The 15,842-nt window shown below is 45.1% G+C and overlaps 1 protein-coding gene across 1 annotated transcript in view; it reads left to right on the top strand.

The window, feature by feature from the left end:
* Window positions 1–15,557, top strand: part of LOC144509411 (glutathione hydrolase 1 proenzyme-like) — a 61,719-nt gene extending 46,162 nt beyond the window's left edge. Inside the window, exons 12-13 of the mRNA XM_078238256.1 lie at window positions 5,749–5,877; window positions 14,618–15,557. Of these exons, the coding sequence (XP_078094382.1) occupies window positions 5,749–5,877; window positions 14,618–14,782 (294 nt within the window). The 3' untranslated portion in view covers window positions 14,783–15,557. The remainder of the gene's footprint in view (window positions 1–5,748; window positions 5,878–14,617) is intronic.
* Window positions 15,558–15,842: the final 285 nt, after the last annotated feature.

Below are 15,842 nucleotides of genomic sequence, written 5' to 3'. Positions count from 1 at the left end.
GATAACCTTTCAGGCAGCATTTTGATCAGGTGGCAAGTGGGCAGAGCAAGCCCATCGCTCGTAATCGTCCATCACCCCATTGCCCATCACTTACCATCCATCACTTGCTGCCCACAGAGAGTCACATATCAGAGGGAAGAGGGGCTATCTGATCCTTCTTGCTCTGCAAAACATTCAGCTTTACACATTTACCATTTTATATGCGCCCAAAGGTGACTTTCAATCAGATGGTCAGTAATCACACCCAACCATCATCCTCCGAGGAGGAATTTCTTCAGCCAGAGGGTGGTGAATCTGTGGAATTCATTGCCACAGAAGGCTATGGAGGCCACGTCATTGAGTGCACTTAAGAAAGAGATAGATAGATTCTTGATTGGTAAGGGGATCAAAGGCTATGGGGAAAAGGCGGGGTTGAGAAATTTATCAAGTTGAGAAACTTGGGGAGGCGATGGCCCAGTGGCATTATCGCGAGACTGTTAATCCAGAAACTCAGCTAATATTCTGGGGACCCAGGTTCGAATCCTGTCACAGCAGATGGTGGAATTTGAATTCAATTTAAAAAAATCTGGAATTAGGAATCTACTGATGACCGTGAAACCATTGTCAATTGTTGGAAAAACCCATCTGGTTCACTAATGTTTTTTAGGGAAGGAAACCTACCGTCCTTACTTGCTCTGGCTTACATATGACTCCAGAGCCACAGCAATGTGATTGACTCTCAGCTGCCTTCAGGCAACTAGGGATGGGCAATAAATGCTGGCCAGCCAGCGACGCCCATGTCCCATGAATGAATAAAAAGAAAAATCAGCCATGATTGGTGGGGCAGACTCGATGGGCCAAATGGCCTAATTCTGCTCCTATATCTTCGGGCCTCATGGTTCTCTAGTCAATTTCTTGACTGCAGTAACTTCATTGCAGTGTTAATGTAAGCCTACTTGTGACACTAATAAATAAACTTTCAATTGGTTTCCTTAATTTGTCCCAAGTGTCATCTGGGCCATCTGGATGCAACAGCCAATCTTACTTAATCACAGGAATCTTTCTCCTCCATGTTCTCTGTGACTAAGAAGCAGTGATCCCCAGAAAGGTTTGCTCTGTTCAAATGATCACAGGGTGGTGTTGAACATTTTTGCCTGGCTACGGATTGATAGTTTTTTGATGAGGATCAAAAGCGAAGCGAATTCTCAGCACTATGCCCTTCCACAGCTAATTTTATTCCTCTTCTGGTCCATGCTGCAATATCTGCATATCCTTTGTAAGCTGTGGCAAATCTTCACTCCCTGGGGTGGCTTTGATTTCCTTTTATATCGTCCTGTAATTGGAGTATCAGTCTCTGTTCTGAGCCTGTGGAATAATAACATTGAAACAGCAATGATATTCCTGTCTTTTAAATAAGGAGTGATTTTTAAATTACATACCGGCATTGGAGGAAGGTAATTGAACTAGTTAGACTTTTATTACTGTTATTCAGAATTTTGTATTGTTAAGGTAGCTAAAATATTTCTCCATAAATAGCAGCACTGCCTATTATCTATTTTGAGAGCAGAGGTAGCAGCTTTGGAAATGAGCATTGCTGTACCATATTGAATACTTAGACAAATAGGGAAAGCAGCAGGCAATTTTAGTTGTTTTCCAAATGTTGTACAATCCTCCAAACTCTTTTCCCACACAGAGATTTGGCTGAAAATAGCCTTTCCACCCACATGATCGAAAACCAAAAACGTTGGCAAAAAGAACTGGGAATGGGTGAAAATGATGGAATTCTTTTTATTTCACGGGCTATAATGATCTGGACTGTGTTAACTAGAAGGGCGGTGGATCCAGATTCAACAGTAACTTTCAAAAGATCATTTGATGTATATTTGAAAATGGAAAAGGCTGCAGAGCCACGGGGAAAGAGCACGGAGTGAGACTAATTGGATAGTTCTTTCAAAGAGCTAGTACGCATGATGGACCGAGTGGCCACCTTCCGTGCTGTAAGAGTGTAGAGGAGGGAAAAACCCCAAACTTCTCTCTCCAGGATTACTCCACACCAAGTACCATTAAAGCTCAAAGACTCATTTGAATGAGTTCGGATCGGGACTGCGAACACACCAACTTGCAGCCTGTGTGAATAATGCATCTATCAGTTAGCTCCTTTTGATTTGATTTATTATTGTCACATGTATTGGTATACAGTGAAGAGTAGGGCCTGATTTTTACCATCGCGTTGCGCCCATTTTCGGGTGCGAAAACTTGGTAAAGTCGGGCGTGAGGTGAGTAACATGATCCGCACCCGTCTCCGCATTGGTCCTCCTTTAACAAGGCTCGAAAATGGCCGCAATCGGGACCATGCCCGAAACGGGCATGCATTTAAATTGACTTAATGGGCTGCACACCCAAACTTACCGGCACTTCCCCCTTTACCACCGCGTTCGCCCGTCCAAAATCAGCGCAAAACAGACATGCTCCACAAAAGTCCCATTCGGGCACTCCAGTCAGTGAGGAGGTGAGTGCCGAGCATCCGATGGCTCTCTGCTTGAGATCAGTGGGGCGAGGGAAAGGGCGGATCCGCTGCCACTCTGCCTGAGATCAGTGAGGGGGAAGGGGAGGTCCGCTGCCACTCTGCCTGAGATCAGTGGGGGGGAAGAGGGGGTCTGCAGCCACTCTGCCTGAGATCAGTGAGGGGAAAGGGCGGATCCGCTGCCACTCTGCCTGAGATCAGTGAGGGGGAAGGGGAGGTCCGCTGCCACTCTGCCTGAGATCGGTGAGGGGGAAGGGGGGGTCCGCTGCCACGCTGCCTGTGATCAGTGAGGGGGAAGGGCGGGGTCCGGTACCACTCTGCCTAAGATCAGTGAGGGGAAAGGGGGAGTCCGCTGCCACTCTGCCTGAGATAAGTCTGGGTGGCGGAGGGGGTGGGGGATAAGGTGGTCAGTAATGTTGTGGGGGTGGGGCAATGTCTGTGGGGTCCAGGGGGAGGCATTATCCAGCCCGGGAACGACGTGACAGGGGAGCCGCATTCTGTCATTTTTTTTCTGCACATGCGCAGTTGGAGGCTCCGATCGGAGCTGCAGGATTTCAGGCACGTTAAGCCCCGCCCACAGGCTCCTGCAGCGTGATTTGGAATCACTGATACTTTTTCAGGCAGAGTGTGTACGGGGGCGCCTGAGAACGGGTCTAAAAGTCGGATCTGAAACACTCCCAGTTTCAAGTCCGCCCAGCACTCAGAATCAAAATGGTAAAATAAGCCTTGTATTGTTTCCTGCCCATTATACAGACAAAGCATACCATTCATAGAGAAGGAAAGGAGAGAGTGCAGATTGTAGTGTTACAGTCATAGCGAGGATGTAGAAAAAGATCAACTTAATGCGAGGTAGGTCCATTCAAAAGTCTGACGGCAGCAAGGGAGAAGCTGTTCTTGAGTTGGTTGGTAGGTGACTTCAGACTTTTGTATCTTTTTCCCAACGGAAGAAGATGGAAGAGAGAATGTCTGGGGTGCATGGGGTCCTTAATTATGCTGGCTGCTTTTCCACGGCAGCAGGAAATGTAGACAGAGTCAATGGATGGGAGGCTGGTTTACATGATGGACTGGGCTTTGTTCACGACCCTTTGTAGTTTCTTGCAGTCTTGTGCAGAGCAGGAGCCATACCAAGCTGTGATACAACCAGAAAGAATGCTTTCTATGGTGCATCTGTAAAAGTTGGTGAGAGTCGTAGCCGACATATCAAATTTCCTTAGTCTCCTGAGAAAGTAGAGGCATTGGTGGGTTTTTATAACTATAGTGTCGGCATGTCTTGAGGCAGACTGCTCCTCTTAAAGGGGAGCTGCACTTTCCATTCATTCATTGGACATGGACGTCGCTGGCAAGCTCAGGGTTTATTGCCTATCTCCAATTGCCTTTGCTTGACCATTTCAAAGGTCAGAGGTCAGATACAAAAGTCTGAGGTCACGTACCAACCGACTCAAGAACAGCTTCTTCCCTGCTGTGGGTTTGGAGTCACATATAGGGTGGCAGATTTCCCTCCCTGAGTAAGATGGGATTTCACAACAATGGTCGTCGTTAGACTTTTAATTACAGGTTTTTACAGAATTCAAATTCATCGTGTGTACTAGCTCTTTGAAAGAACTATCCAATTAGTCTCACTCCGTGCTCTTTCCCCGTGGCCTTGTGGCCTTTTCCCTTTCAAATATACATCAAATTATCTTTTGAAAGTTGCTATTGAATCTGATTCCATCACTCTTTCCGTTAACACAGTCCAGATTATTATGGTTTGTGGTGTGAAAAGAATCCCCTCATTTTTGCAGGCGGCACGGTGGCACAGTGGTTAGCACCGCTGCCTCACAGCTCCAGGGACCTGGGTTCAATTCCCGGCTTGGGTCACTGTCTGTGTGGAGCTTGCACACTCTTCCCGTGTCTGCGTGGGTTTCCTCCGGCTGCTCATGTTTCCTCCCGCACTCCAAAGATGTGCGGGTTCGGTTGATTGGCCATGCTAAATTGCCCCTTAGTGTCCTGGGATGCATAGGTTAGAGGGATAAGCGGAGTAAATAGGTGGGGTGACAGGGATAGGACCTGGGTGGGATTGTTATCAGTGCAGACTCAATGGGCCAAATGGCCACCTTCTGCACTGTGGGGTTCCTATGATTCACCCATTCCCAGTTCTTTCCACTGTGGTAGCCATTTCCACAACAGTACTCGTGGACCCACACATGATGTAGTGTCTGGTGGCCAATATCACAGCTTCCATTGCAGTGTAGGCTGGAACCTGACAACTGCCTACTTCCCACCCCTCCAAACATACAGTCACCCACTTACACATCCACCCAGTCTGTCATACAATCACCCACCCATTCATCTATTCACCCTCATTCACATACTCAGCCTCCCATTCACCCACTCTCAAACACACCCCTCACTCACTAACCCAATGAAACTCCTTTAGACCTTTTAAAAGCTTACCTGAACATGGCAGCTGATGTCTTAGAGGGACGTGGCCTCTCCGCTGCTCCCCTTTGCCATTGTTCCTCATGGATGTCTGCACTGGGGAATCACTGCTACAGATGGGACAGGAAGACCTGGCTGCAAGGGCACAAAAAAGCTCAGGGCACAGTTATCACAGTTATCTAGGGGTGGCATGGTGGCACAGTGGTTAGCACTGCTGCCTCACAGCTCCAGGGACCTGTGTTCGATTCCGGCCTTGGGTCACTGTCTGTGTGGAGTTTGCGCGTTCTCCCCGTGTCTGCGTGGGTTTCCTCTGGGTGCTCCGGTTTCCTCCCATGGTCCAAAGGGTTAGGTGGATTGGCCATGCTAAATTTCCCCTTAGTGTCAGGGGGACTAGCAAGGGTAAATACATGGGGTTACAGTGATAGGGCATGGGTGGGATTGTGGTCGGTGCAGACTCGAAGGGCCGAATGGCCTCCTTCTGCACTGTAGGGATTCTATGATCTTCAGAGTTAGGGGTGATATCCTCGTATCCCACTGAGCAGGAGATCTGGGCTAATATCATATGAACTTACAACCTAGGAAGAGGGCCATTGCAGCTATGCCAATTAATCTTTCCTCATAGCCCTGCCCATAGTTAAGTTTCAAGTGTGATTTCAGTTTCCTTTTGAAAGCTATTATTGATTCTGATTCCACCAACCATTTCTGTCCGTATCATCTCCAAACAGAAATTATTAAAAGCTCATTTTATGACACTACTTAACACGACTGGCAAATGATGAAGTTGGGGTCCTTTGGAGTTGTTGAATGATGTGTTTCTTGTTCAACAGGTTATAATCAATGCCCTTTGGTTTGGAGATGATGCTTGTGAGGCGGTGAGGAAACCAAGAATTCATCACCAATTGTTACCGAATCTCGTGCAGTTTGAGTCTGAGGAGCTGGCGGCAAATGCAGAAGAGGTTCGTAAACTTGGAAACAAATGTAAATAATTCAGTCACTTGGAATCATGTCAATGGTTACAGTTCAGAGGAGGTCATTCAGCCCATTGCTGGCCTCTCTGAAGGAACAACTCACCTAGTACCATTCTCCTGCCTTTTCCCCGTAGCTCTGCAAGTTTATCCTTTCCCCCTTTTGAAAGCCTCAATTGACCCTATCCCCACCACACTCTCAGGTTGCACATTTCAGGGTGGGACGGTGGCACAGTGGTTAGCACTGCTGCCTCAAAGCGCCAGGGACCCGGGTTCAATTCCCAGCTTGGGTCACTGTCAGTGTGGAGTTTGCACGTTCTCCCCGTGTCTGCGTGGGTGCTCTGGTTTCCTCCTACAGTCGAAAGACGTGCTGGTTAGGTGAATTGGCCATGCTAAATTGCCCCTTAGTGTCAGGAGGATTAGCAGGGTAAAATACATGGGGTTATGGAGATAGATGGGATTGTTGTTGGTGCAGTTTTGATGGGCCGAGTGGCCGCCTTCTGCACTGTAGGGATTCTTCTTTCTTCTCTTCTCTTTATTTTGAATACCTCTTTCAAATCTCTTCTCAAACTTCTCTTCCCGAAAGTAAACAGTCCCAAATTCTCCAATCTTCCTACGTAACTGAAGTTCCTCATCTTTGGAACCATTCTTGTGAATCTTTTCTGCTCTCTCTCCAATGCCTTCACATCCTTCCTAAAGTGTGGAGCCCAGAACTGGACATGTTTCTCCGATCGAATGTTTCATACAGGTTTTACATAACCTCCTTGTTTTTGTACTCTATGTCCCTCTTGATAAAGTCCGTGATTTCTTATGCTTCATTAACTCTTCTCTCAACCTCTCCTGCCACCTTCAATGATTTATGCAAATATCTGTCAAGTACTTCTACTCCTGCACCACCATTAGAATTGTACCTCTTAAATTATACTGTCTCTTTGCGTTCTTCTTACCAAATGAATCACCTCACACTTTTCTTCATTAACTTCTATCTGCCACTTGTCTGCCCACCCCACCAAACTGTCCACATCTTTTTGAGGTTGTGTACTATCCTCCCCATGGCTCACAATACTTTCAAGGTTTGGCTCCTCTGAAAATTTTGGAATTGTGCTATGTGTACACCAAGGTCGTGGTCATTAATAAATATCAGGCGAAACAAGAGATCTAACACCAATCCCACTGAAACTGCGCTATGAAGGCACTGTTGCTAAGTTTGCAGATGATACAAAGCTATGTAGAGGGACAGGTAGTATTGAGGAAGCGGGGGTGCTGCAGAAGGACCTGGACAGGTTAGGAGAGTGGGCAAAGAAGTGGCAGATGGAATACAATGTGGAAAAGTGTGAGGTTATGCACTTTGGACGGAGGAATGGAGGCATAGACTATTTTCTAAATGGGAAAATACTTAGGAAATCAGAAACACAAAGGCACTTGGGAGTCATTGTTCAAGATCCTCTTAAGGTTAATGTGCAGGTTCAGTCAGCAGTTAGGACGGCAAATGCAATGTTAGCATTCATGTCAAGAGGGCTAGAATACAAGAGCAAGGATGCACTTCTGAGACTGTATCAGACTCTGATCAGACCCGTTTGGAATATTGTGAGCAGTTTTGGGCCCCATATCTAAGGAAGGATGTGCTGGCCTTTGAAAGGGTCCAGAGGAGGTTCACAAGAATGATCCCTGGAATGAAGAGCTTGTCGTATGAGGAACGGTTGAGGACTGTGGGTCTGTACTCATTGGAGTTTAGAAGGATGAGGGAGGATCTTATTGAAACTTACAGGATACTGCGAGGCCTGGATAGAGTGGACGTGGAGAGGATGTTTCCACCAGTAGGAAAAACTAGAACCAGAGGGCACAACCTCAGGCTAAAGGGACGATCCTTTAAAACAGAGATGAGGAGGAATTTCTTCAGCCAGAGAATGGTGAATCTGTGGAACTCTTTGCCGCAGAAGGCTGTGGAGGCCAGGTCATTGAGTGTCTTTAAGACAGAGATAGATAGGTTCTTGATTAATAATGGGATCAGCGGTTATGGGGAAAAGGCAGGAGAATAGAGATGAGAAAAATATCAGCCATGATTGAATGGTGGAGCAGACTCGATGGGCCGAGTGGCCTAATTCAGCTCCTATGTCTTATGGTCTCCAGTCTGAGACACAACAATTTACTACGACTCCTTTTTTTTCCTAACGCTCAGCCTATGTCATATCCATGTTAGTTAAACCTGATTTTTCCTTAACAAACCCATGGTGGTCTTAATTTAACTTGCATGTGACTATTAATTTTGTCCTAAATTAGCATTCGTAAAACGTTCGCACCACCACCGTTAAATTGTCTGGCCTGTGGTTGCTGGGCTTATCTTTACACCCTTTTTTGAACAACTTTGCAATGTTCCAGATCTCTGGCACCACCCCTGAGTCGAAGGAAGATTGGAAAATTATGATTAGTGCCTCTGCAATTTCCATTCTCACTTCCTTCAGTATCCTTGGATTCATTTAATCTGATCCTGGCACCTAATCAACTTTTTACGTATGGACAGCCTATCCAATACCTCCTTGTTATGTATTCATTGGGTCACTGTATCTAATCCCCGAATATTGCAGAGATGATTCTAGTTCTAATTCTATGCAGTTTATTTACAGAACATCGAAACATCTCAAAACTAACTGAATTTCCAATAAACACGGTCTTTGCATCTTTCTGTACGCTGATATTTTGGAGCATTCTCTGATTTCTCAACTCTGTCGCTCCACCCACAGACTTGCGTAATCAAACAGGTATACAAGGATGAGTTACTAGACTAACATAATCAACCACAGATAACAAAAATCCACTGAACACAACAGTTAGGATTTTCTGGCCACGCTCACCCCCAAGGCCAGAAAATCCCTTCCGAGGTCAACAGATCTTTGCGTGGTCCGTGTCTCGCCCGCTACGATTCTCATGGCGGGTGGGACGGGAAAATTCCACCCAAGATCTCTCCCCTTTTTTAACTAAAGACCTTCTTTTGAATTATATCTTTGCAAACAACAAACATTAAGTCATATCGAGTAGAGTTCAACCTGTCTGGTTTCTCTAAGTACATCGCTCTTGAGATACAAAAGCCTCTTTGATCTGTGATTAAATTTACCAATTTGTTGTTGTGGTTCAGAGTGAGCAACTTGACGAGGCTGATGATCAACATCACTCATGGGAAAAGAACATGCATCCTCATTATTGCTGCTCTCAAAAAATTGTGGTCTGTTCACGATCAAGGTTCTCGCCTTTAACTTTGTGTTCTCATCCAACAGAAAAGTACTGGTATCCAGAGCAATCACTTGACCTGGTTAGGACCTGATAGAGATTATGCCAGTTTTTGGTCACAATCTGGCCGTTTGATTTGAACCCAATCTCTAACCTCAAGTCATGGTTCCCTTGTGTTTGTTCATTTGTCAAAGAATGCTTTTGCTTGACCCTGTTGCTTCGCATTTTCATCTGCCTTCAGTTTTACTAACTGGTATTAACAATTTAAGAATGACCAGTGACATGCAAACTTTGATTTGATTTTAGATTTGATTTGATCTATTATTATCACATGTATTAGTATACAGTGAAAAGTATTGTTTCTTGCGCGCTATACAGACAGAGCATACCGTTCATAGAGAAGGAAAGGAGAGAGTGCAAAATGTAGTGTTACAGTCATAGCTAGGGTGTAGAGAAAGATCAACTTAATGTGAGGTAGGTCCATTCAAAAGTCTGATAGCAGCAGGGAAGAAGCTGTTCTTGAATCGGTTGGTACGTGACCTCAGACTTTTGTATCTTTTTCCCGACGGAAGAAGGTGGAAGAGAGAATGTCCGGGGTGCGTGGGGTCCTTAATTATGCTGGCTGCTTTGCCGAGGCAGCGGGAAGTGTAGACAGAGTCAATGGATGGGAGGCTGGTTTGTGTGATGAATTGGGCTACCTTCATGACCTTTTGTAGTTTCTTGTGCTGTTGGGCAGAGCAGGAGCCATACCAAGCTGTGATACAACCAGAAAGAATGCTTTCTGTGGTGCATCTATCAAAGTTGGTGAGAGTCGTAGCTGACATGCCAAATTTCCTTATGATCTATCGTAAGTTCGGACGGTGTTTTTTCTAGTCAGGGTTCGTGGGGCGGATCAATATGTGCGAAGTTGGAAGTGACTGGGTTATTGGATTGCTTTTCCCCTCTGACCTACTGGTTCAGAGTATCCTTTATCACCCTGTCAAATTGTTCAAAGTCACCGTTTGATTGTGGGTTGTAGCGCAGTGTCAGATGGTGATGAATTCTGTAGCTTGCTGGGAAGTCCATGAACTGATTGATACTAATGGCAGTTCATTGTCTGTAGTGACAGTTGCCTCAAATCCCTACTTGTAAACAATTTCTCTCGAATGTCAATGACTGGAGTGGCTGCTGTGGAATTCATTGAAGCTGTTTCTGGCCATTTGCTGTTTAGATCATGAACAACAAGCAGAAAATGTTTGATTCCTGTGGACTGCTGGCATTCCTCCAAAAATATCAACTTGCAGTTGTTGCCATGGTTTTGTTGGCCATGGAGTTGGTTGTAGAAGTGGAGGACATGGATTTTTACTGAGTGTATGAGCTATGCAGTTTCTAATGAACTCTCCTATACAGCAATCTGCTTCACAGGTTTCATTTTACCAATACCCGGGTGCCACGATGCTATCTATATAAGTTGCAGTGGAGCATTTGAGGTAAATGCTGGAGTTGTGTGTGTGTTACAGTCATCACTAAGCAATGAGAGCTCACTGTCGACTCTGTAATACGGGATCAGTTCTCCCCCTGTTTCACGAGGTCGCTCAGTTTTAAGGTACATGCTTACGTTCTACAGTAAGCTCTCTGTCGCCGATTCAGCTGCCAACACCTCTCGCGTAACAAGATCGCAGCCACGCACAAAGTCACCACAATCACATTGTCTTCAACATTGCAAGTTGCTTTGCTATCACTGGCACTGTCTGCGATAGTAGCACAGCTCAACATGTCAGCTACTCGGTTGCATGTATCTGCAAGATACTCAACCCCCTCCTGATGAAGACAATCTGACCATCTGTAAATATACAGAGGTCAATAAATCAGATCCTGACATAGCTAGCAATGTAGTCAGTACTTTGTGATCAGTGCAGAGAGTGAGCTTTCAGATACATGTGCCAATATTCACATGCATATCTGCAGGCTAGTGCTTCCTGCTCTCCAGTAGAGTATTTGTGTTCTGTCTCTGACAATGGATGTGATGCATAAGTCAGTACAGTTCCAACTGGAGTTTCCAATTCATCACTTGTGACAGTCCGCTTGTGGACTGGAAATGCGTGAAGATTGGCAGAGATAGTATCTTCACCTTCAACATTTCAAATGCTTCTTGCTGTGCAATTGTCCCTTCCCATATTGCATCTTTATACAGTAGCTTCCACAGAGGCTCCACAATCTCTGCATATTGAGGCATGAATTTGTGATAAATTTGTTAGTACCGAGGAACAATGTCAATTATTTCAAATGAAACTATTGGAGGTGTGTGAATGTTTACACTACTGTTTGCGTGTAGGCTTTACTCCAGCTGCTGTCTCTGTATCCTCGGAAGTCAATCTTGGGTGACATGAATGTGCATTTGTCCCTGTTGACTGTCAAATTGTGTCCCACGAGTTGAGGGAGGGCTGCTGATGGCCTTTGATCGTGTCCTGCTTTGTCCCTTCCATGGACAACAACATCATCAAGTAGATTGAGCCTCCCCTCAACATCCAACAAGACTGAGCAACCGATCTTGTGAAATGCACTTGGTGCTGCACTTAGTCCATGGCGCGTTCCGCGGGACTGAAACACACCCAGAATCAGTCCCAATGCCTCTGGAACCCAAATCCCTCCTCCCTAAATTGTTGCTCCAGCCATGCCGGTCTATTCTCCTTTTCCTGATCTTACTACCTTCTGAGGTCCTGCTTTTTAATTTATATCCTAGCACCCTATATTCTGATTTCAGGACCTCATCCCTCTTGCCTACCTTGTTGATACCAGTATGGACTAGAATCTCTGAATGTTCACTCTCCCCTTCAGAATATCCTGCAGCTGCTCCATGACGTTCTTGACCCTTGCACCAGGGAGGCAACAGAGCATCCTGGTGTCACGCCTGTGGCTGCAAAAATATCTCACTGTTCCCTTTACAATCGGATCCTCTATCACTATTGTTCTCCTACTCTCCCACTCTTTTTGTTTCTCCTGCGCGTGTTGCCATGGACTTGGCTCTTGCTGCATTCCCCTGAGAAACCACCTCCGTCAACAGTATCCAAAACCAAAAACCTGCTGGAGAGGGAGATGGACCTGGGGAATCCTGCACTACCTGCCTTGTGATGGTCATCCATTCCCTTTCTGCCTGGGCACCCTTTACCTGCAGTGTGATCGCTTCTTCCTGTCTGTGCTATCCACAAAGATCTCTTCCTTGCACATGCTCCACGGTGACTCCAGTCACAGCAATAGCTACGAAATGTGGATTTTGAGTAGCCTCGGCTGGAGACATTTCCTACACAAGTGGTCATTCTGGACACCAGGAGTGTCCCTGACTTCCTACACTGCACAAGAGGAGCATTCCATATGGCCAAGATACCCTGCCATAACTTACCTCAAATTCCTCCATTAACTTTTACTTCTGCTAGTTTAGCGAATAATAGAAATATTCACCAGGTCCTAATGACCAAGGCTGCTACTCTTCTTTGGTTTTCCTGTGATGTCACTCTTTTTTTTGAAGTCTTACTTCTCTCTCTCTGTCCTTTATCGCAGTCTGGTCTCTCTCTCTGGTCTTTATTGAAGTCCTGCTCCTCTCCCCAGTGATGAGTCAATTCACTTGAAACTTCTAGTTTCTTCAGTCCCTGTGACACAGATTACAAATGATGAGCATCTCAAATTTAGTGGATCTGATGGAGTTGATGTGTCAACACGAAGAATGTGGCAGTACCAATTATTGATCACTAATGTCAGGTCCAGATCAGAAACTCCAAGGGGTATTATGAAGTTAGCCTGGAACCTAACTCTTATTTATTTTGGCATTAGTGCGAGAATAAGATGTTTTACACCAGGTGTGATTCTATTCACCCACTAGGACACTTTTATTAAAACAAACTTTATTTTAACAACACAGTTACAATATAACAAAAATAATTAGCATAACTTTTACCAGTTGAACATGATAAGGTATAATTTTTAACAATTAACAGTCTGTCTCAATAGTTCCAATGTAAGCAATATCCCTACAGACGTGCTTCCTCACTCAGGCTCCATTAGCACAAAAACAGATATTCTCACCTGGGTGCTATGTTTCCAGCCTTTTAACCCCTTCTGGACAGAGATACAGAAAGGTACCTGCCTTCTGACTCCCATACAGCAGCCTCCAGAGAAAGATCTAACGAGCTACTGCACACTGCACTTGAACACTGTTTCCATCATATCTTTTATAATTTCTCTCATATCATGGACAGGATCAAAGAAAAAAGCTTGTCAAAGAACAAAGAACAATACAGCACAGGAACAGGCCCTTCGGCCCTCCAAGCCGCGCCGCTCCCTGGTCCAAACTAGACCATTCTTTTGTATCCCTCCATTCCCACTCCATTCATATGGCTATCTAGATAAGTCTTAAACATTCCCAGTGTGTCCGCCTCCACCACCTTGCCTGGCAGCGCATTCCAGGCCCCCACCACCCTCTGTGTAAAATATATCCGTCTGATATCTGTGTTAAATCTCCTCCCCTTCACCTTGACCTATGACCCCTCGTGAACGTCACCACCTACCTGGGGAAAAGCTTCCCACCGTTCACCCTATCTATGCCTTTCATAATTTTATACACCTCTATTAAGTCTCCCCTCATCCTCCGTCTTTCCAGGGAGAACAACTCCAGTTTACCCAATCTCTCCTCATAACTAAGCCCCTCCATACCAGGTAACATCCTAGTAAACCTCCTCTGTACTCTCTCCAAAGCCTCCACGTCTTTCTGGTAGTGTGGCGACCAGAACTGGACGCAGTATTCCAGATGCGGCCGAACCAACGTTCTATACATCCGCAACATCAGACCCCAACTTTTATACTCTATCACCTTGCAATTTATCTAGTCTTTTTCTGTTGAATTAACTTTGGTGAGAATATCTGTTTTTCTAAGTTGATTTCCTTTTCTGTGTTTGGAATTTACCTTTTCTCGCTCAAACTATAAAGCTGGTTATTTCCCCTCCCCTGCCCACCATTTTCCTCCAGATTATTTTTTCTTTTAAAACTTCTCTTCTGGATTTATTTGTCTATTTAATTATTTTCAATATCGATGGTCTTGAGAAAGGGCTTTAGTCCTTCACTATAGTTTCTCAAAGATAGTTTTAAAAATCAAAAGTCTCTAAGTGGCACAGTGGTTAACACTGCTGCCTCACAGGGCCAGGGACCCGGCCTTGGGTGACTGTCAGTGTGGAGTCTGCACGTTCTCCCCATGTCTGCGTGGGTTTCCTCCGGGTGCTCCGGTTTCCCCCTATACTCCAACAATGAGCAGGTTAGGTGGATTGGCAAGGCTAAATTGCCCCTTTGTGTCCCAAGATGTGGGGTTTAATACATGAGGTTGTGGGGTAAGCTTGGATAAGAGGCAGTGCAGGCTCGATGTGCCGAATGGCCTTCTTCTGCACTGTAGGGATTCTATGATTTTGGTACCTTAAGATTAATATGCACTGGATAATTCTAACATTAAGCCATTTTTGACGAATGTGTTTGATTTCCGCAGCTTCGCCAGTTCCGTAAGGAAATAGAAGATGACTTAAGGAAGAAAATGCACGTCAGTGGTTTTGCCGATATGCCCTCGGTGGTCCAGGTTATTATACGAGAAAGGAGCGTTTGGCATGCTGTTTCAGACTCCACGCGGAAAGGGGGTTGCCCAGCTGGATACTGACATGCTCTCGATTTCATTTTGTCCGACACACTATCACTGTATGAAATATGAAGTGAAATATTTCAGCCAACATGATTGAGGTTTTGCCTGTAAATTGTCACAGCGCCATGAACCGTTAAAGACCTTAACATTGTGAACTGCACCAAAAAAACATTTTTGGTAAAAGCTAGCAAGCATGTAATGTGTCTATCGGAACCCAAACGGTATATTAAATATAGGGAGCAGTTAATCGCAGCAAGAATTCTCACCCATTGTGAGCACATTGGAGACTTGGGGGCGTGCAAGGCATGAGATCGTCCAAACATTCATTCCAAGTGGTTAAAACATATTGAGCTCTTCAATATGCTCCTGGAAAATTCCCCCCACAACACGCCCTTGTCAAAGATTGTAAGAATTAGAACGCGGCCTAAAATGCACTGCAATATGTGACCATTGAATTAGATTAGCCAAGGTGCAACTTAAAACTATTCCAGCAGCACAGGAGTGGATGCTACTCTGCAAGCTGCGTTCATTGAATATTTGGCCCTGAGTTTCTCCAAAAGTCCCTGTGTTTTCTGTAGATCTTTGACCGGAGTTAGGTCAGAAAGTAGAACCTGAGTAGAAGTTGTGGACCTTTATCTCTTGGGTCCATTCCACACTGTGGGGCAAATCATTGAAAGACAAACAATGTTTCTTCAGAAGGAACTCTTCAGAAGTGCAGGTAACGAAAATACAACAAAACGTACTCCAACTTATAAATCAAAGAAAGGGTTTAATAAAGAAACATCATTACTCCAAACTTGAGGCCTCATCCTGGGCCACTCCAAGCTCTCAGCAATTCTATATGGTTTCTTATTTATAGTGAATCAGCTGACTATTGCATCACTCTGTCATTGGTTCCATGGTTTACTGGGTCAGCTGACTCTTACATCTTGTCCCCATTGGTCACATTACAACGAATGCAAAGTTGTCACCGGTTACACTCTAACAAACAAGACTTCATGTTACAGCTATATCAGAGGCACTTGCATCCGATATTCTCTTTATTACGTTTAGAACATTTTATGGACGGCACTGTAGC

Source organism: Mustelus asterias, chromosome 21, assembly GCF_964213995.1.
Source record: "Mustelus asterias chromosome 21, sMusAst1.hap1.1, whole genome shotgun sequence".
NCBI classification, from domain to species: Eukaryota; Metazoa; Chordata; class Chondrichthyes; order Carcharhiniformes; family Triakidae; genus Mustelus; species Mustelus asterias.
The sequence above is the reverse complement of the archived record's forward strand: the minus strand, read 5'-3'. Positions and strand labels throughout refer to the sequence as shown.